The sequence below is a fragment of the Aethalodelphis obliquidens genome, unplaced genomic scaffold (genome assembly GCF_003676395.1).
Source record: "Aethalodelphis obliquidens isolate GAN/ISIS:26980383/991018 unplaced genomic scaffold, ASM367639v1 scaffold30, whole genome shotgun sequence".
In the NCBI taxonomy this organism is placed as follows: Eukaryota; Metazoa; Chordata; class Mammalia; order Artiodactyla; family Delphinidae; genus Aethalodelphis; species Aethalodelphis obliquidens.
In genome coordinates, this window is record NW_020837974.1 from 963,913 (window position 1) to 983,153 (window position 19,241).

General features: G+C 64.0%; 3 protein-coding genes across 35 annotated transcripts in view; 1 reads left to right on the plus strand and 2 right to left on the minus strand.

Moving 5' to 3' along the window:
• Positions 1-439: 439 nt before the first annotated feature.
• Positions 440-11,767, minus strand: TMEM184A (transmembrane protein 184A). 12 transcript variants are annotated; one of them, XM_027125566.1, is made up of 10 exons: positions 8,065-8,165; positions 7,625-7,785; positions 7,226-7,513; positions 4,529-4,694; positions 3,930-4,020; positions 3,748-3,823; positions 3,549-3,640; positions 2,607-2,776; positions 1,938-2,135; positions 440-1,210 (listed from the first exon to the last, which is right to left on the minus strand). In XM_027125566.1, exons 1-10 carry the CDS (start codon positions 8,129-8,131, stop codon positions 951-953), a joined length of 1,569 nt encoding a protein of 522 aa, XP_026981367.1. In that variant the 5' UTR covers positions 8,132-8,165; the 3' UTR covers positions 440-950. The 12 variants fall into 12 exon arrangements, with proteins under 12 accessions (XP_026981367.1, XP_026981370.1, XP_026981371.1 ...); XM_027125569.1 differs by lacking the exons at positions 7,625-7,785; positions 8,065-8,165 and adding an exon at positions 11,407-11,767; XM_027125570.1 differs by lacking the exon at positions 7,625-7,785 and having other exon boundaries at positions 8,065-8,176.
• A 4,055-nt stretch (positions 11,768-15,822) lies between these two features.
• On the minus strand, positions 15,823-17,611 carry PSMG3 (proteasome assembly chaperone 3). Its single transcript, XM_027125581.1, has 3 exons — positions 17,315-17,611; positions 16,878-17,115; positions 15,823-16,320 (listed from the first exon to the last, which is right to left on the minus strand). Exons 2-3 carry the CDS (start codon positions 17,091-17,093, stop codon positions 16,168-16,170), a joined length of 369 nt encoding a protein of 122 aa, XP_026981382.1. The 5' UTR covers positions 17,094-17,115; positions 17,315-17,611; the 3' UTR covers positions 15,823-16,167.
• Positions 17,612-17,875: 264 nt separating this feature from the next.
• LOC113630354 (uncharacterized) overlaps positions 17,876-19,241 on the plus strand; it is a 59,614-nt gene continuing 58,248 nt past the window's right edge. For 5 of the 22 annotated variants that reach the window (XR_003436927.1, XR_003436921.1, XR_003436922.1 and 2 more), the window contains exon 1: positions 17,890-18,416. Coding sequence is in view for 1 of the 22 variants with exons in the window: in XM_027125586.1 (XP_026981387.1) it covers positions 18,551-18,682 (132 nt within the window). In the remaining 21 variants the exon portion in view is untranslated. The other 17 variants (XR_003436919.1, XR_003436910.1, XR_003436909.1 and 14 more) reach the window with 7 other exon arrangements.

Genomic DNA, 19,241 nt, shown 5'->3' on the forward strand with positions numbered 1-19,241 from the left:
CACCTTTCCCCGGCTCCCGCCTCACCCTACTGAGCGCCCCAGACACACTGGACGGACCACGGCTCACAATCCGCTGCCGCCCCTCCCCACGCGGGGCCCGGCGTCCAGGGCCCACCCTCACTCCCCCGTCCTGTTCCGCCTCCTGGGCCCCAGGCCCCCCGGGCACCAGCCCCCTCCTCGAGCAGGGCTGGCACGGGGCCTTGAACTGGGGAAGCCAAGGCTCCGGACCGCACAGCCGTGCGCACGGCGGGGCAGGCCATCCCGGCTCTAGTCTGAGCTCGTTGCCTGCCTGCTCTGAGCTGCTACTGTGGCCCGCAGCCCCAGAGTGGACGGGGACCCTCCCCGCTGCACCCAGACTTCGCACGATGGGTCTCATCTGTCCGCCTCACTGTGGTCCATTCATTAGAGCACTGACCCTGCAGGAACACAGGCCACTAGAGTCACTAGAAAACCCAGGCTGTTTATGCATAAATAAGTGCAGTTCACCGGGAAGCCGGAGCCCTCCACCCGTGGCCCCAGCCCCTCCCAGACGCCCAGCAGCCACACCGGCCCTTCCTCCACGGGGCCACCCCGCCTCCTGCACTCAGTGTGGAGCCCTCCTGCCTGTAAGGCCCACAGCTCCGGGGTGCCCGGCCCTGCCCGGGAGCTGTCCATCCAGGGAGGCCACCCGAACCGATGGCCAGGTGAGCCCGGCAGGTCCCTGGGCTTGTCAGGTAGGCTCAGGTGCCCTCTTCTGAGGCCGAGGGCCCACCAGGCGATGGTGCGGCCCCGGGGCGCCTGGCAGGGCTACCAAGCGACCTGCTCCACTGGCCAGAGGCGGGATGGGCAGTGGGCTCCACGGGCCTAGCAGGAGGCTCCTAGGAGAGGCCTGACCTTTGGCAAGACGGTCGGTGGGTGAGGGGCCCTGTCCTTTCCCAGCGGCCTGGAGGCGGCTGCTGACCCCGGGGCCCCTACAGCTCCTCCGCGGGGATCAGCATCCTCTTCTCCATGTTGCGGCTCTTCCTGCCCCTGCTGGAGCCAACATCTATGCCAGGGTGGGTGCTGGGCAAGGGGTCCCTGCCCTGGCCGGGTCCCGGGGCCTCGTGTGTGGCCTGCTGCGTGTACTGCTGGTAGGCGGGCGAGAAGTTGTGGATGGCGTCCTGCACGATGTCCTGCGGGCTCACGGTCTCCTTGAGGCCGCTGGAGATGCTCTGCATGGGTGCCGTGGGGGCTGGCGACAGGCAGCGGGTGGGCTGGGGTGCTCCCTGCGCCCCATCATCTTCCCCCGTGCACCCGGACCCCAGGACCTGACCTGTTCCCCACCAGCCTCGGGGCTGCCTGGGCCAGGGCTCCTGCATCTCCAGGCCCTGGCTTCGGCCAGCAGAGGGTGACTCCTAGGACCCAGAATCCCAGCCCAACTTCTCCACCCCAGCCCAGCACTGGGGCTGTCCCAGCCCAGACCTCCTGCCAGAGGTGGCAGAGAGAGACCGCCGTGAGCTGGCCCCCATCCTCTCTCTGCCCTGGTGTGAACCCTTCACACCCTCGGCCACTCCAGGCTGAGCGGTCCAGGCTCAGGCCACCCCTACCCAAACGGGCCATTCTTTAGGGACACCAGCACCAGCCAGCCCTTGGCCTCTCTGGTCAGGCTGGTCCAGGCACCTGGGTATGGTTGCCGGAGCGCCCAGGCTCAGGCGCTGCGCCAACCCCCTATCACCGAGGGACCCTTGGGGGCCCAAACATCAGGTCCAGCCCATCTCACTCAGTGTTCAGCCCGCCTGCTCGCCGGCCTGCCTGGGCTCTTCCCCTGGACCACGTGCCGGTGAGGCACCTGTCTGGAGCTTGGGTCCTCCATGGGGCCATCTCCCTGCACATCAAGTCGACATTCCCAGGGCCCGTGGGCAAGACGGGGGACAGAGACATGGCGCTGGGGGGCCCGGGGCTGGCGGGGCCCCGGCTACCTGGCGAGCGCTCCTTCTTCTCCGAGTACACCTGGCAGGTGAAGGCGTAGCGCAGGGCGATGGAGGCAAAGAGCATCTCGATACAGATGATGAGGTTCTGGTAGCCGGCGGCTACCGTGCCGGCCCGCACACTGCTCCCATCGATGATCTGGGCCTCAGGGATGACCCCACACCGCTCCAGGATGGCCAGCAGCATCCCTGGGGGACGGTGATGGCCACTCAGGTGCCTGCCCCGGACAGGAGACTGGACTGCAGCCGCCCCCAGCCAGGAGTCCCCCTGAGGCCGGCCTCATGGGCTTGGCGGCGGTCTGCCGGGTCTGAGGTCCAGAGGGGCTGGGAGCCTCCAAAGCCGGGGCCGTGGCACAGCGGACGTCCAAGAACTCCCCGAGCGCCTGTCCTGACCTCTCCCTGGCCCCACCCCTCACCGTCCCCTGAGAAGTGGGGTCTGGCGGTGCCCAGAGGCTGGCCCAGGGCCTGCTGAGGACAAGGCTCCACCGCCCCCGCATGGCCTCTCCCCCACACATTGGGCCAGACCTGCCGGGTGGGGAGCCCACCATCTCCCCCGTGCCGGGGGCTTGGTGGCCTCCCACTGAGAGGGCCGCCTGCTGAGCCGGCTACAGCTGGGGCATCTCTGTGGGCTCCAGCCCCTGCCTCGGGAGCCCCACCCACCCTGCCAGAAAGAGAGGAAGATGACGGCCTTGATGGTGAGGAACTTGAGGACAGGCTCAAAGGGCCGCAGGAGCTCCCTGGTGGCGAAGTAGAAGAGGAACAGGGCGTAGAGGGCCAGGCTCACGGAGGCGTTGTAGATGAGGGTGACGTAGAGGTAACCGCTGTGGATGCTGGGGGCCAGAGCCGGGGCCGGTGGTGAGGGTGGGCCCGCGCCCCCATGCCCTCCTCACCCTGCCAGCTGCGCCATTGGCCTGGGCCCCCAGCCTGGGCACCGGCAGTGGCTCAGACCTGGACCCTCCCTCCAGGGCCTGCAGATGGCACCCTAGGGGAGCGGCAGAGGAGCTGGTTGCAGGGAGTCGTCTCCAGGTCCTGCCCCCTTCCAGGCAAGAGCCCTGCTGCCCCTCCCCTCTCTACCCTCCCAGGCACGGGAACGGCCCCCACGTCGTGGACCCACCATCGTGCGTGGGCGCTTCGTGTGCATGTCAGCTGTATGAGCGTGTGCACATGCTCATTGTGTGTTCCCATGTGAGAACACGTGTGTCTGCACATGTGCATGTGTGTGAGGGTGAGTGCGCGTGCGCACACCTGAGCATGCGTGCACGTGCGCGTGAGGAGTTTGTGTGGACCCAGGGCAGGGGCACGGGCCAGCGCAGAGCTTGGCTCTCTGGGCCCAAGCGCCCTTAAACCCACGCTCGCCCTCCAGTGGCCCTGCTGTGGGGTAGCGCCAGGGAAGGAGCCCATCGCTGCCTGGGCCGCGAAGCCCCGGGGTCCCCAGGGCATGTGTGTGACAAGGGTCTGTTTGCCACGGCCTTGCCCCCGGCCCTTTCCCAGGAGGAGGAGGGGGAGGGGATTTGGCCCCTGCTGAGCCCTGCCTACCTCCCCTGTGCCCCCCAGGCCGGGCCCGCCCACCCCCTCCCTGCCCGCGCGCCAGCCTGGCCTCACTTGAAGTCCCCGTCGTGGTATTTGCCGAATGCCTGCAGGATGATGGTGACCAAGGCCATGATGGGCTTCACAATGCAGAACTGCAGTGTGGCCTGGGGGTGGGGGAGGAGAGTGAGGGGACGGGGGAGGGGCCGAGGACCCCCAGCACACTGGGCGGTCAGGGGCGGTCAGGGGCGGCTGGGAAGGGCCGGGCACTCACCTGCTTACAGAAGCGCAGAAACCCGATGGAGTAGGACATGCCCCGAAGGCAGCAGGTGCCGTAGAAGCAGCTGGGCCTGGGGTGAGGGAGTCCCTGAGGTGTGTCCGAGGACACACCCCAGACTGGCCTGGCTGCCCACCCTGGGCGTAGGGGTGCCCGGCGGGCTCTGGGGAGATGCTCACCGGATGGGTTTTCCCCGAATCTCAGCCATGATGCCACTCTCACCCCCCAGGTACTGGAAACAGAGGCTCAGGAAGCTGTAAATGACAAAGGCTGCAGGACAGGGGTGTCGGCAGTGAGCCCGGGCGGTCCACGAGGGCACCCGGCCTGCACGAAGGCTCCCTGGGCGCTCAGCACTCCTTGGCGCCCATTGCCCAGAAGACAGCTGGGGTTCAGCTCGCGCAGCAGGACCCACTCCTCACGGGGGCTCCCGGCCGGGTTCTGGGACCACATGCCATCCCTGGTGGGGGTGGGGCCTGCAGCAGTCACGGCAGCTCTGACGCCCCCCACCCCATGTAGGGCCCATTCCATTCCACCCCCAGGCTCTGGGCAGGCCCAGCTGCAGTCTCGCCCCCAGCTTGGGAGCCTGGGAGTCTTGTATCGTGAGCACCACTAATCCCGACTGTCCTGCAGGGGCCTCCCTAAGCCAGACTCAGGCCTGGAGGGTGGGGTGCCCCGGGGCAGGCAGGGGGAGTGCAGGCGCCTGGGAGCCCCTCACTCGGCTCCGCCTGCCAGCCCAGCTTGGGGCCGCTCTGGGGCCCGGGGAGCTAGCTGTGCTCACCTTCGTAGCAATCCCGCACGGAGTCAAAGTAGACGTAGTGCTGGTGGCCCCCCAGGAGGAGAAGGCTGAGCCAGGAGTCGAAGGCGTAGATGGGGACGATGAAGAGCAGGCGGATGATGTAGCGCTGCTCGTCGGGGACGGTGTAGGAGCGCAGGTGCAGGTAGATCTGGGGGGGGCAAGGCAGGCCTGGGGACACGGCCCCCCCCGCCGCCACGCGGGAGGAAGCAAGGCAGACCTCCCTGGGCCCTGCCCTTAGCGGACTCTGCGCTGGGAACATGCATTCACTCACGTGCCCATTCATTCATTCAACGAGCATTTCCCTGGGGGCGGGGCATGGGCGGCAGTCACGGCCCCCTCGTGGGCATGACTGGTCTGGGGAACAGTTTGGCATTTTGACACGGAGGCATTCAAAGGGCTGATACCCTTGGACCCTTTCTAGGGATTTATCCCACGGAACAGATTTATTCAGAAACAAAAGTAGGATTTGCGTTCAAGGACGTTCACGGTAGGGACGCACACGAGGCTGAGCGCGGCGGTGGGGCCCGTGACCGAGATGCAGCCGCGCAGACTGCAGCCCCGAGTCGCCAGCGTGGGGAGACGCTCCGACAGAACGCAATCGGTCACATCAGGATGACAACCTGAGCAGGACCCAGGTGTGTGAAAAAGCAGGGTAAAAATGAAGGGAAAGACATCCCTGGACAAAAGGAAAAGATGGGTGGTTCTCATGTTCATCTGTATACCTTTTTAGATGGTCCACATTTTCTACGAGGACAAAAAAAAACAGTGACAGGGTCTTTGGAAGGAAGAGGCCCCGGGGAGCCAGGCAAACAGGTAGCTGGCTGTAGTCCCAAGCAACTCTGGGAGGCTTCCCGGAAGAGGTGCCATGAGAGGAGGTGGAGAGAGGGCAGGCAGAGGGCAGGCTGTGTGCAGAGACCCAGCTTGTCAGGGCCCAGCACGGGGAGTGGCGGGGGCAGCCTGGCGTCAGTCAGGCTCCTTATCAGCCACTCCCTCCCCAGCTGGTGCGGCGGGAGGGCACGGCCTGAGCGGCTATCAGGAGATGGACTTCTGCTCCTGGGCTGGCACTGCCTGGCTAAGGGCCTTGGCAAGCCGCTGTTCTCTCTGTCCTTGGTTCCCCGTCTTTAAAGTGAGGGTCCAGTCTCTCTGTCCCATTGAGCTCTGGATGGGTGGGGAGGGTGGGACTCCTCCATGGGAGTGCGGGTGGGGGCGGGGAGGAGGGTGGGGCCTGGGAAGTACCACCCATGGGGTCTCCATCAGCACTGTCCAGGCCGTGGGGCCCCAGGACGCTGGGCTCCAAACACACGTGCCCAGCTGGCACCCAGGATTACAAAAGGTCAGGGCAGGAGACAGAGGACCAAGCCAAGGCCCAGACTGTGGCTGGAACTGGCCCGGACCCAGGGCGTTGGGTGCCCGTCCCCCTTCCTGCTCCTTGTCCCACAAATCACAGCCGACACCAGACCTAAAGCCATTCTGCCACCAGGGAGGAAGGCATGGCTTCCCTGCAGAGGCAAATGCACCACCCTCCTGTCCGGTCTACCTGTCCAGATGCTCCAGGGCAGCTTGGTAAGACTCAGGGCAAATGCTGCCTCCTCCAGGAAGGCCTCCCGGATGGCCCCAACCTCTTCCGGCTGCTCTCAGCTGCACCCGGCCCACTAATACATTTGCCGTGTCCCCCTTATATTCTGGTTATTTGAGGCCACACCTGGACACGCACCACACAGCAGGCAGCTCTCACTGAGAGGGTACCGCCCTGCCTCGGAGGCCTCTGGCCACCTGCTTCCCTGCCAGCCAGTCTCCTGGCTCACCCCTCCAACCCAGTCCCTATGACAATGCCAGCCAAGTCATGCCAGCAGCTCTGCTCTCAGCTCCCCGCAACGACAGCCTCCCCTGGCTCCAGCACCCCCGGGCTGAAAGCCAAACTCCCACATGATGCCGGAGGCCCCTCCTACAGGTCCCGGGTGCCTCCAGCCCAGGCAGCCCTCTCCCTCCCAGCTCTGCTTGTGTCTCTCTGGCGCAGTCCTGGGCTCCCGAGACCCTCCGCTGCCTGAGATGCTCGGGACCCCTCTGCCCAGCCCTGCACTCGGGCGCCACCTCCTGTCACCCGCCCCCTGGCTCTCGCTGCCAGGCCTGGCACCGCTGCATCTCCCCAGCTCTGGGCCCCTCCAGCCAAGCTCTGACCCTGCTTCCACCCCCAGAGCCTGGTCTCACTCCTTACAGAGCCACGTCCCAGCCTCACCAGCTTTCCCGGGGATGCCGCACCTCTGGAGGGGAAGGACCTTTCTGCTCCGGGCTACGTGAGCCTAGGAAAGACCCCGGCCTCTCCCAGCCTCAGTCTTCTCATCCGTGAAAGGGGACAGTACTGCTGACCTCAGTGACCAGGCTGAGGGGCCGACGAAATGCCCCGGGGGAAGGGCCCGGCGCCTGGCTGGAGCTCTTCCCTCTGCCTGGAAGAGGCCGCCCACCTTTGGGCCCAGATCTCTCCCTCCCCTGCCCCCTCCCCTGGCCCGATGCTGCCTCCGCGAGCCCCTGGGCGCTGCCCCTCTGGCCCGAAGGCCTCCGAGGTCTGCACCCAGGCCATTGCGCTCGTGGACCCACAGCCCCAGTAGGGCCGGCCAGGGCCAGGCTGAGCTGTGGCTCACGGAGAGTGGTTCCCAAGGGAGCGCGCAGGGGAGGGCTCACCTGGTGGCCGGTGAGCACCAGGGCGGTCCACACAAAGACGCCCGAGATGCCACAGGCCAGCGCCGTGGTGAGGAAGAGCTGGGAGGTGCCCTGGGAGCTGTTCCCCACGCGGTCCACCTGCAGCCCGGTGGGCACGGCCAGCGGGGGGCTGGACTGCGGCCCGGTTGCCCACATCAGGGGGTCTCCCAGGAGCCCTGAGGCATTAGTCATCTGCAGAGGCGAGGGAGGACACAGACGGGGAGGAGGGAGGGCCAGGGTGCACGCAGACGCCGGAAGCAGCCCCAGTGCCTGTGGGGGGAGAGAGTGGGCAGGGACGGCGAGGCTGTGCTGAGCGGGCATGCTGGGCTCGGCCACCGTCCCTCCCGGGGGAGTTCCGGTCCGACCCTCCTGCCCTCTTGCCTGGGCTCTGGGCAGCCCTCTGTGTGCAGAGACCCAGGTCCAAGGCCCGGGCCTGGGCGCCCTCTTCCCTGGGGTCAGCCACCTGGGTGCAGACACCAGCTGCCTGACTGTGTCCCGGGGCGATCGGTCCCCACCTCTGGTGTCCCGGGCTTGTGGGGAGCCTGCTTTTCAGGGGCCAAAGACATCTGAGAAAGTCGGGGGGCCCCTGGTGCCCTGCCTACCAGGGGTGGAGTCCGGGAAGCAGGCCAGACGGGGTGGGGAGGCGCCCTGCACCCACAGGGCCTGCCCGAGCGTCTGGTGCCCAGCTCGGCCAGGGCCCCCGGCCACCCCAAGCCCGCTTGCTAGCCCTGGGCGCCCTGTTCCTCAGCTGCTCGTAACCCACCGGGGTGCCGGGCGCCTCCCCCCTCCCTCCAGACCTGGTCACAGGGTCCGGCACCTACCTCTCAGGCAGGAAGCTCCTGGGCCAGTCCTGGGAGGCCCGGCCTCCAGGGAAGCCTGGCTGGTCATTTGTGTGGCCACATGGCCCCCACGGGAGGCCCCCGCGGGGCTGGGACCAGGCTGCCTTCCGGAGGCTGGGCCAGGCCTGGGGACAGGCGGCCGGCACTCCACTCCCGGCGGCCCACCCGAGCCTCCGAGCCTCCGGCTGCGGGGAGGTGCTGGGCGGAGGGGAGGAGTGGAGGGCTGTCCCCTCCCCCTTTGACACTCTATCCCTCCCCCGGCTGTTTGCTCAAGGCAGCTGGCTCCCAGGAACCCGCCTGCGCCAGGTGCCCTCACCTGCCTGCGCCAGAAGGCCAGGCAGCTGCTGCCCGGGCCTGAGCTGGGGGAGGGGTCTGTGTGCGTAATGGGTACGGGCTTCCAGCTGGGGTGATGAAAGTTCTGGAAGGAAACAGAGGTGGCATGACATCGAGGGTATATTAAGTGCCCCTCTGAAACGGGTAAATTTATTATGAGAATTTCCCCTCGGTTAGAAAGGCCCCTGGCCCCAGGAGGTGCATTGGAAGCACTTCTGGTTTTCTCTGCCAGGGGGTGGGGGGAGGGGAGGAGGGGGTGTGGCTGAGTCACAGACAGGCCACTGGGCCTGCCCTGTGGTCAGCCCTGGGCCAGTGGGAAGGGCTCACCCCCCTGGGCCCTTGGAGGCGCCGGCAGGGTGGGGGGCCTCAGCCGTCTACCACCCTGGGGACTAAGTGCCCACACGGTCCCATCCTTGGTGCCGCCTGACCCTCCCTGCGGCCCTGGATCGTGGGGTCAAGGGGTGGGAGTCAGGGACTCCCACGTGTCCAGGGTCCCCCAAGGGTACAGGAGGGTCCGGGGGGAGGCTGCCAGCCCCTCGGACACACCACCCCGTTCCCCCACCCCTCCGCCCACACTGCCCCCCAGGGGGTCCCCCAGACTCGCCCTGAGGCCCCCATCCTGACTCAGGTAGAGCCCGGGACCTGGCCCGGCTCCCCTCACGGCCTCCTCCGGTGCCGACTCTCCTCCTGCCGTCTCGGGTGTCACCTCCTCTCTCTCTTCACCTCTTCAACTTCCACAGGCGCGTCGGGAACCCCGCGCCTTGCCCAGCCCACGCCCTGGACACTGGTGTCCCGCGTGGGCTCCCACTTGGCCCGGCAGGGCTGGCCGGTGTGGTCTGGCCCTTCTCCAGCGGACATGAGTTCCTGCGAGCCCCGCGCCCGCCCCCGAGCCCCGCGTGCCCATGGCGCCCGGACCTGCGGCGCTGTCCGCTCGGCTGCATTTTATAAACCCGGGGCTCCCCTTCCTTCTCTGGCTTCCTGACCCGGTCGCTCCAGAGGCAGCCCCTGCTCTCTGGCCACCTGGGCACGCCCCTTCGCCTCGCTGGGCCTCTGCTTTCTCGTCAGCAAAGGTGAATTTAGGGTCCGCCAGCCCCTGCCTGGGGTATGGCATGCAGGTCCCTGCAATCCCTGGAGACCTGGGACAGCACCCCCTTGCCTTCCCCCTAGCCCCAGACCCCAGACCCCGAGCAGGGCCACATGCCAGGCGCAGCCGGGAGCCACAGGGCCCCGGGGTGGGTAAGGCGTGCTTCACCGGCTTAGAGGGCACGACTGACACGGGTACCGGGTCTGGGGGAGCAAGGGACTTGGCACCCCGGTCCCAGGAGGGGCCGGGGAGAGGCTGACCCTGCGGCCTCCCATGGGGCTCTCTGGCCGAACGAGGCCCCACCCCTGGCGGCTGCTCTCACAGGCAGCAGCCACTCGGGAGAGGCGGCCTGGCCAGCCTGGCCTGATTTCCCTGCCTGGGGCTGGACGCTGACCAAGCCTCTCGCAGGACAGACCTGCCGCCCAGACGCGGGCGGCTGACGCCTCTGACCGCTGTTTACCGTGACCAGGTGACTGGGCCCTGGGCAGCTCCCCGCTCAGCTGTGGGGTGGCCGAGGAGCCTCGGGCCAGTCACAGACCTCAACACCCCGCTCCCCACGCCTGCCCTTCACCCCAGGGACCTAATGGCCTCATTGTGGCACCGAACTTCCTTCCAGGCTCCCCCGCTGTGCCAGCCCCCCTTCTAGGCCGGCCTGCCATTTCTGGTGGCACACGGCTCTCTCCCACGGGGGACAGGCTCTCCCCTCCTGCCTTCCCTGAGCCAGGCCCTTCCAGCTCTGAGCTGCCCACTCTGGGCTCCAGAGACAGGGCTGGAGGACAGGGTGGTGGGAGGCGTCCTGACACGCCCCCTTCCCCAGGCCGGCCCACCAAGGAGTGGCAGATGGGATTTGGCCCTGGGCTTTGGTGGCGGCCCACACAATGGCCACTGACTCAGCTAATGCCACCACAGCCTGGGCCGGGGCGACTGCAGAGGCCCCCAGCACACCCCTGCAGCCTGGGGACCCCGGAGCCACTCCGCCCCTTTCTCTGGGCCTCAGGGGCCGGGGGGCTGAGGGTCCTTCCAGCACTAGTTTGGGGGCAATTTGGGAAGCTGTGCCTCCCCGTGTCCAAGGTGCTGGCCCCTCTGGGCAGGGCACTGGGCCCCCAAAGCCGGGCAGGAGCAGGGCCCTGGGTCCGACACGAGGGCTGGGACCCTGGCCTGGCCTCTCACCGTGTCTGTGACTTAGGGCCAACCGTGGGCCTCTCTGAGCGTCAGTTTCCGCGGGTGACGGCCGGCCGTGTGCAGCAGGTCAGCCCTGGTAAGAGCGGGGACTCGGGAGGCTTTGCCCACTCCTCTCACAGGCTGCTGGCGCTGGGGGCTGGGCGCGGGGTCCCGCCAGCCTCGGGCACTTGGGTGGTCTCCCTCTACTTCTGGGCTGCCGGGCCGACCAGCCCTGCCCTGCGGCCCAGCGGGACCCACCTGGGGCCTCGGAGGATTTCTCTCTTCACCCCGTAGGCCTCCCGTCCTCTGTCCTGCCCATGCCAGGCCAAGCCCCTCCCCAGGCCTGTTGCCTTGGTCCCCAGGGAGAGCCTGTGACTGCCCAGGGCCTGTCCATACCTGCCCGCTGCCCCAGAGCGAGCTGCCCCAGCCCTGGGGGGCACCCTTCCGTGAGGACCTGGGGCAGGGGTGCCGACCTGGGCCTGGCCTGGCTGGGCTGGCCTGAGACCCTTTTTGGTCACCAGGTGGCATCCTGGGGCCTGGCAGGCGGCACGGCCTCTGGGGTAGAGATGGGGTGGAGACGGAGCAGCTGTGAGTCTCAGAATTTCAGGGTGTGGGCGCTTCTCTCCAGGGGTGCACGGGGCCCCAGGCTGGACACCACACCTCTCTCATGGCTGTGCGTGCACACACACACACGTGTACAAACACACACACACGTGTACACACAGGCACACACACGCACAGCTCACCTCCCTGGTGGCTCCCTTGGCCATCTGGCCAGACCCCAGGTCTGTCGCAGGTCTCCAGGCCTGAGGGGGCGACCAGGGTTGTCCGGCCCCGCCACCGGGCCCCCAGGTCTCTGCCGTCCCTCCTCACAGCAGCCTGGGTCAGTCTGATACGATTGCTACTGGCAAAGCGCTGGCCTTGCCCCAGACCCAGAAAACCCCTCCCTGCTGCCCGCCCCACCCGCCCTGCCAGGCCGGCCCTACCTGCCCAGGTAGCCCGGCCACACCCTCCACCATGCCCTGCCCAGATTCGGGACCAGCCGTCCCTCCCCCCACCGTCCAGCGGGCTGTTGAGTCTCCGACACCCAGGCGTGGCTCTTTCCTGGACCACTGACCGGGTGTAGCTCTGGCTGCTTCATCTCCCTGGCCCATCTGTGTAGGTGGGGGGGCTCCCACGCCCACTTCAGAGGTGCAACGAGGGTTAAACAGGGTGATGCAGCATCCGCCGCGCGTGGAGCTGGGATGTCCACCCCCCCCACCCCGCCCCGTTCACGCTGCTCCGTTTTCCTTTCTCTGGTCCCTTCGCCCCTTGATGCCCCACATCGGGGAGGGCCCTCCTGCCTGTTCGCTCCCCCACCTCCCCCGTGCTCCGGCGCCCCCCGTCTTCCCACAGTCCTTCTGGAATTTATGAGTCCCCACACAAGACCGGGGCTCCCCTCTGCTTCTGGCTGTGATCGCGGGGCCTCGACGACAATGCCCACGCCTGCTCTGAATTCGTTCTGATCCATCCGGCCGGCACTCTCGTCAGCTACCCGGCACCCGCTCCTGACGTCCGATTTCACGGCAAGGCGCTACGCCAGTTTATCCAGCTGGGCCCCGCGGTCACTGCCTTATTCCGCGGGTTATTTGTCATAATTGCTTCAGGTGGATCCAGGGCTCTGTCAAACCCTGGATAAGCTGCTCAGACTGGTAACCATGGGCGGCCGCCCTCCTGGCCTCTCTTGACCGCCGAGGGTACCCACTGGCCCGCCCCTGACTCTGAACTGTAGCCACAGGCCCATGTCCACTTAGGAAAAGGGAGCTAGAGGGAGGGGAACTTGGGGTTCTCTACTTGTAGCTCAGCAGGAAACCATGTCGGGTGAATCATACCGCGTTGGTCCAAGAGCACGGCCTTGAAAAAGGGAAACTCATCCACCAGTCCATGCCGCAGGGGCTGGCAAATCAGCCCCACGTCCACTATTTGCGTTTGGCCATAAATTGCTGGAAGTTGTAATTACAGTTTGATCGCTGGGCAAACACCACATGCAGCCTTTCCATCTAGAGGAATAACGATTCCCACAAAGCTGACGGCTCTGCCTGCGGAAACTGCGGCTTTCTCGGCCCCTTTACCGGAGAATGTCTCTCTCCTCCTGAATTACAGCACCTGGGAGCAGAGCAACGCGGAAAGCAAGGGGCCAAATGCCTTTGCACACGAGGCGTGTGTCTTGGTTTATAAGGCAGAGCAGAGCAGTGAGGCGCTGGCTTCAAAGACGGAAGCCTTTGGTCTCAGCCTGTGTTCTGTAATAGCTACCAGACAGCCTCGGGCAGCTGTGAGTAAGCGCTCCTCGGGAAGGCGCTGGGGACCCTGGTTTCAATTATACGTCAGTTGCCCCACCATGTTCCGGGCGGGCAACCGTGGGACTGTGCAAATGACAGGGGCTCAGGTGTGTTTGCATCCTGGGGCCACCACTGATCACCTGGGGGTCTGGGCGACCCGCCCTGTCCTGCTGAGCCTCGACTTTCTCCACGGCCTACCTGCCTCGTAAGGGCAGTCATGAGGACTAGATGGCGTGTGCACTGCCAGGGCCTGGCTCGCAGGAGGCCCCCGCACGGAGGCTGAATCAGAGCCAGGCAGAAGCACCGAGGCAAGTCTGCCTTCAGCGTGGACAAGGCGGTTGGCCCACGCCTTAGAGAGAAAGGGGTCCAAAATGAGTGTCAGCGAGGGCCCGGGTGACGGGTGACCAGCGTGGACTCCAGGCTCTCCGCCCACGTGAAATCCCAGACCTGCTGCTCGGTGGCAGCCACGCCTCAGTTTCCTCATCTGACATGTAGATGAGAGCAGCGGCCTCGCGGGGTCGTCGTGAGGATTAAACGTGTTACCACGACTGCATGAAGGGCTGACCCCAGACCTCACCAACAGGCAGCGTGGGCCAGTCCTGTCGTTGTGCACTTAGGGGCCAAATCAGAAAACTACAGCTGCGAATACGAACTTAGCCCCAAGTTGGAGCCCGACCCACGGTTCAGGTTCCCCGCTGGTCAAGCGAGAGAAGCATGTTTCCACGGACAGACACATCTGATTGTTAGATGAGGGGTGTGCCTAATTACAGGCTGATTCTGAGCGAGGAGGCTCCTGCCCGGTTGTGCTCCAGTGTCATCGGACGGTGCCCTGCCCTTGCCCCTGGCTCAGGTGCCGGTTCTCCAGGGGTTGCCCGCCCACTGGACCTGCTGACGCCCCGCACATCTCCTTTACTCCAGTGCCTGTGTCCCCACACCTGCTATGAACTGTGTCACCTTTGGGGTCCTCACACGTGGATGGACAGGGCCTTCCCTTCTTCTCCAGTTGGTCAGCTGCTTTCTGGCTTTTAAAACTAGTGTCCGTCCAGGCCCTCCCAGTGCAGACGCCAGGTGGGATCTTCTCAGGAGAAAGACTGGACTGAGAGCAAGCAGGGAGGGAGGTGCAAGGCTGTGGAGACGTCACACTGCAGTCCCTGAGCCGGATTTGGCCACCAAGGAGCCCTGTGTCTCCCGGGGTGGGTCTGCCTGTTTCCCTCGGTCGGGGGTCGGGCCCTGGGCCCCTCAGGCTCCCCGCACGGGAGCCCGCAAGGTGCCGAGCCTGCTCGGGCATCAGTGCCCACTCTGGGAAGTCTGGCGGATCCCCACGTTCGACTCCCTGGCCCTTCTGATGCTGAGGCCGCCTGGTCACCGCGTGAGCCTGGTGTGCACCTGTGGATTTACCCGACTGTCCCCAGAGGGGACGTGAGCTCTGCAGGCTGATGGTCCCCCCCGGGAGGCTGCTGAAGGAATGAGCCCTTGAAGACAGCTTTCCTCCGTCCCACCTTCAACAAACTCACTAAGTTTTTTTCAAGTTGGACCAGCAGTGCAGCCTCTCCCATCACCTGTCCTCAGCAGGGGTTTCTAAAATCAGACTCAGGGGCTTCCCTGGTGGCGCAGTGGTTGAGAGTCCGCCTGCCGATGCAGGGGACACGGGTTCGTGCCCCGGTCCGGGAAGATCCCACATGCCGCGGAGCGGCTGGGCCCGTGAGCCATGGCCGCTGAGTCTGCGCGTCCGGAGCCTGTGCTCCGCAACGGGAGAGGCCACAACAGTGAGAGGCCTGCGTACCGCAAAATAAATAAATAAATAAAATCAGACTCAGGATTCCAGAGGCTTTTGGTTCCAAGAAAACCAAATTAAAACATCCCTTTCTGATCTCATAAACGCTCGGATCCACCCCCGGTGTTCCCCGGAAGGGCATCCTGGCTGCCCACTCCGTTTCAGGATCTCCACTGGTCTCTGCTTCCAGACCCCGGCTCTCACCTCAACTCTCCTGCTGCCTCTCTTCTCTCACGAGACTAAGAGTCAAACGGCACAAAGATTTACCGGTCTGGTCTCTAGTACGACCAGTGACTCAGGTCACCACATCTGGAGGGATGAGGGAGCCCAGGTGGGTCCCAGGCCTGGGCACCTACAGGCCGTCTTCTGTGGCAGACACGCTGTCCTGAAGGCAAGCCTCGCCTCGCGCTTCCACCAATCCTTGGGGTATCTGCAAAGGGCAAACCCAGCCTGACTTGGAAGCCTTCAGTAGCTCCTCGCAGCTCAGGATCAAGTCCCAAGGGCTCAGCAGACACAGAAGGCCCTGGCCACCTGTCCCCAGCCCTTGGGCTTCACGTTCAGCCGGCCCCCAACACCCTACAATCTGTGCTTCTCCCGCCCCCTGGCCTTTGCTAGAAACACCCTCCTCCCGCGTCAGGATCCCCTTGCTACAGAGCCTTCCCTGGGCAGCGGGCGCTGCCTGGTCTGCCCCACGTGGGCCCTCCCCAGCTGACCCTGTACCTGCGGGGTGACGCACGTCTGCCCCCAGCCTTCAAGGATGTGGCTCCGGAGGCTAGGGTACCAGCACACAGTGAGAACTCGAGCAGCGTCTGTGGAACGGAAGGCTCAGAGAAGTCACGGGCAGAGGGGCAGGATGAGAGTGCGAGCAGAGCTGGATGCCGGGAGCCGAGTGTTCACCCAACAGGTTCTCTTCCCCGCTGTGGTTCACCACAGTGAACCTACACGTGTGCCTGAAGGGTTCTCTTCCCCGCAGTGAACGTACACTCTGCCTGAAGGGTTCTCTTCCCCGCTGTGGCTCACTACAGTGAACCTACACGTGTGCCTGAAGTTTGGCAGCATTGTTAAGGACAGCGTTTTGGGATACACATTTATTTTTAATAAAAAAAAATTTCCCCCAACAATTCGTCTGCACACTGAGGGCCATGACTCGTTCCGCCAATTCTCAAACATGTGCAACTGTGTGGACCCAGGGAGGACCGCTTACAACGCCCCAGGACACATTCCACGTCCTCCCTCCACAGGTGACGTCAGCCCCCAAACCAAAGTCGGCCCGAGACGTGCATGTTTCTTCCAGCTTCAAGGACCAAAACCAGATAAAGGCACTCCTTCTGACTGAGGGAGGGTCTTCAAATCCTTGAGAGGGCGTCTGAGTTGCCACGTGGCCCTGCTGGACAGCAGGGGTGGTTACTCCGCGGTCACCACACCTGGCATGTCCGGATCTCCTCTTTCAAGGCCGTCACCCCCTCCATGCTCTTGTCCTTTACGGCTAGGGCGAGAAGGACTGCTCTGTTTCCAGCTTCCTGAGACACAAACGCCACCAGATTCTTTGCGAAGACATGGATGAGAGGCTGGCGAAGGCAAGGAGAGACCACTTTAACTGCAAGAAACCTGTTTTCTTCTTAATGCCTTCACCGAGTACCCCTGAGGGACCCAGAAGGGCTTCCCACACCACCATTAAAGCACCACCCGGTAAGTCCAGCGCGACAGCCATTCAGATTCAACAAGACTCTCCAGACACTCCAGTCATACACACACTGCTAAGGAGCATCATTAGATCTGTCTCCTCAGTGCTTTCTGGCTCCTGTCTCTTCCAGCTATTTTTACTCTGGAAGGACCCGTGTGGGTCTGCAGAGGGAAACCCTGTCAAATGTCACAGGTGATCTTTCCTGAGCGGAGTAGGCACTCACCACCATAACGTGCTATGACAGGGTCAGAATGAGGGGAGGTCTACATTACAGAATCAACTCGTCCGGGAACAGCAGCCCCCAAGGGCAGGCGGATGCCCTCAAGTGCACGGAGGCTGCAGAAAATGCTGTCTTGGGCTGGAGGCAGGTCTCGCCTACCAGATGCTCCACATCCGTACAGACAAATTACAGGCACGGGGAGCCCTTCCCAACCACTTTACCTCGTCCTGCCCGAGAAGGACTTTAGTGGTCAGCACGGGCTTGCCGACGTCACTGGTCACATTGCTGGGTTCCAGGGAGACCAGGGTACCCATCTTCCCGAACTGGGTCACCACCACCAGGATGTGAGTGCTGAAGGCTGTACAGACCACCTGGGTGGGGACCCCACACACCACTGCAGTCTTCTCTTTCGATATCACCAATGGCTTACCTTCCATAGCTGGGACTGCTCAATGGCGCCTTCAGTTTACGTTAAAAAGATAGAAAAATAAAAAAAAGAGTCAATCGATCAATGGCAGGTAGCCTTGAGGCTCCAAGAATAAGCATTCTTGGGCATTAAAACAGAAACACAAGTAGGCCCATTCAAAAGCCTGTGCCTCTTCATCCATACAGGCTTCATTTGCCCGGAACTTTCTGGATCCCTTAACTAAACACATACGTATAAACAGGCGGGATGTCAAAATACACTTTCGCCTCTGGAGGCAGGTGAGAACTCCCCTTCCCCACGCGTCGGCCCCCGCCGTCCTGCATCACTGTGACCCCCACCGCATCCCAACGGCTCTCATTTGAGTCTTGGGGGCCTCAGTCGTGCCATCGCGCGGGGGTGGGGGTGGGGGGGAGTAAGCGCCGCAGGTGCAGAAACCCGGCGGAGCGGGTGGCGGCGCCCGCGTCACCCCTCTAGTCCGCACACTGAGGTTTCGTTTTCTGCGTTTGGGGAAACCATCGGTCCCACGGGAGAAGCAGCACCCCCACCAAGGCGGAGGGCAGAGGGCGGCTGGAGCCGCCCGGGGCCCGTGGGGACCCCCACCCCCTCCTCCCCCGTCCGGCCCTGCCAGATACCCAGCAGCCCCGCCGCCCGCCACGCAGCCCGCGCTCACCGCGCCACGCCCGGAAGTGACGCACATGGGCAATGCGGGCCCGCCCCCCGGCAAACCCCGCCCTTCGAGCCGCAGGCCTGCGCGCTCGCTCCGCCGCCTCCCCGGAAGTGCAGCCTCAGGGCTTCCGGTCCCGCCGGCGGCTTCCGGTCCCATCGGCGGCTGCCGGGCCCTGGGCAGCAGGTTTCGGTGCTGCTGGGCAGGGACGGGCTCGGCGTCGTGTCAGCGGGAAGGACCTGCGCCCCCCCACCCCCCCCCAACCTGCAGGCCTCGGCTTCTCGGTTCCAGGCCCTCAGTCGAGGGGCCTGGGGCTTCTCCAGAAGGGGGTCCTCGGGCCTTCCTGCCAGGGACCCTGCAGCTCTTTGGTTGGGGAACCTCAGGAATGGGGTCTCGGGCCCCTTGGCCGTGGGCTCCAGGACCCTCACAGAAGCACAGGGAGCTGAGAGAGAAAAGCAGGGCCGGAGGGCAGTTAAAGCGCTGAAAACATTCCACTCAGGACCGTTGACGTAGGGCACAAGAGACCTCAGTCATCCCCGAATACCGTGTGGACTGAAAAAACAATGCACCACCTAAAAGTTGAGAGTTAACGTTTTATTCGGTGGACAAGACTGAGGACTTAAGCCCGGGACACAGCATCTCAGATAACTCAGGGACTGTTCCGAAGAGGTAAGGGAGGATCCAGGGTACTTAGGGGCCTTTACAACAAACACCGGGTAGTCGGAGCGTCAGAAGATACTGTGCATTAAAGAAAACCAGACACCTCGAGTTAAGGAATTTAGTGCTTTTCTGGGTATGGGAAGATGCCAGAGTCTGGGCTCACTGAGATCATTCCTTTGATGTGCACCTCAGCTCTCTGGGGCCAGTATCCTTTGCTTTCCACCCTGAGGACTCCCCTCAGGGTGCAACGTCCGCGGGCTGTGACGGGATGGCTTGTAGGTTGCAACATCCTTTGTTTACTGTTATGGCAGGTGACATTTTTCACTTAAAACCGCAGGGGCCGGTGGGAATTTACAGCCAAGGAGCAGCGTTAGTTAGGTCAGTGGGTGGGAAATTACTAAGAGGAAACATCAGGGGGTTGGGGGTTTCTAGCCAAGGAAACCTAGCAGGATTCTCGCTGAAGGTAGGCCTGGGCGGTATCAGACCACCTGGGGGTCGGTGGGGGATGAGGAACCGATCAGACCTGGGGGGGAGGGTATCAGATATGGAGGATGGCGGGGGCAGTTCTTGCTAAAATTGGAAAATGCAGAAGTCCAAAAAGGGGAGGCCTGGTTGAAAAAGAGTTTGGTGTAGGAGAGAATCTTTGTCAGCGTCATAACAAAGGCTTTTTAACCGCTCTAGGCAGTGCCAGGGGCTTCTGCCCTCGGAAGCCCATCTGGGATATCCTCCCATGTCCAAGGGCATAATAAGAATAGCTGACATTTATTTGGCACTTAGTATGTGCCAGGCGTTGTTCTAAGTGCTTTCTCTTTTTTTTTAAATTTATTTATTTAA

Coding starts and splice junctions, on each gene's coding strand:
- TMEM184A (XM_027125565.1), bottom strand. CDS start 8,131: ATGACCAGCCAGGCTTCCCTGGAGGCCGGGCCTCCCAGGACTGGCCCA. Junction 3,641..3,747: donor TTCTGCGCTTCTGTAAGCAG/GTGAGTGCCCGG, acceptor CCCCACCCCCAG/GCCACACTGCAGTTCTGCAT. Junction 1,211..1,937: donor GAAGAAGGAGCGCTCGCCAG/GTAGCCGGGGCC, acceptor GCCTGTCGCCAG/CCCCCACGGCACCCATGCAG.
- PSMG3 (XM_027125581.1), bottom strand. CDS start 17,093: ATGGAAGGTAAGCCATTGGTGATATCGAAAGAGAAGACTGCAGTGGTG. Junction 16,321..16,877: donor TCCTTCTCGGGCAGGACGAG/GTAAAGTGGTTG, acceptor TGCCTTCGCCAG/CCTCTCATCCATGTCTTCGC.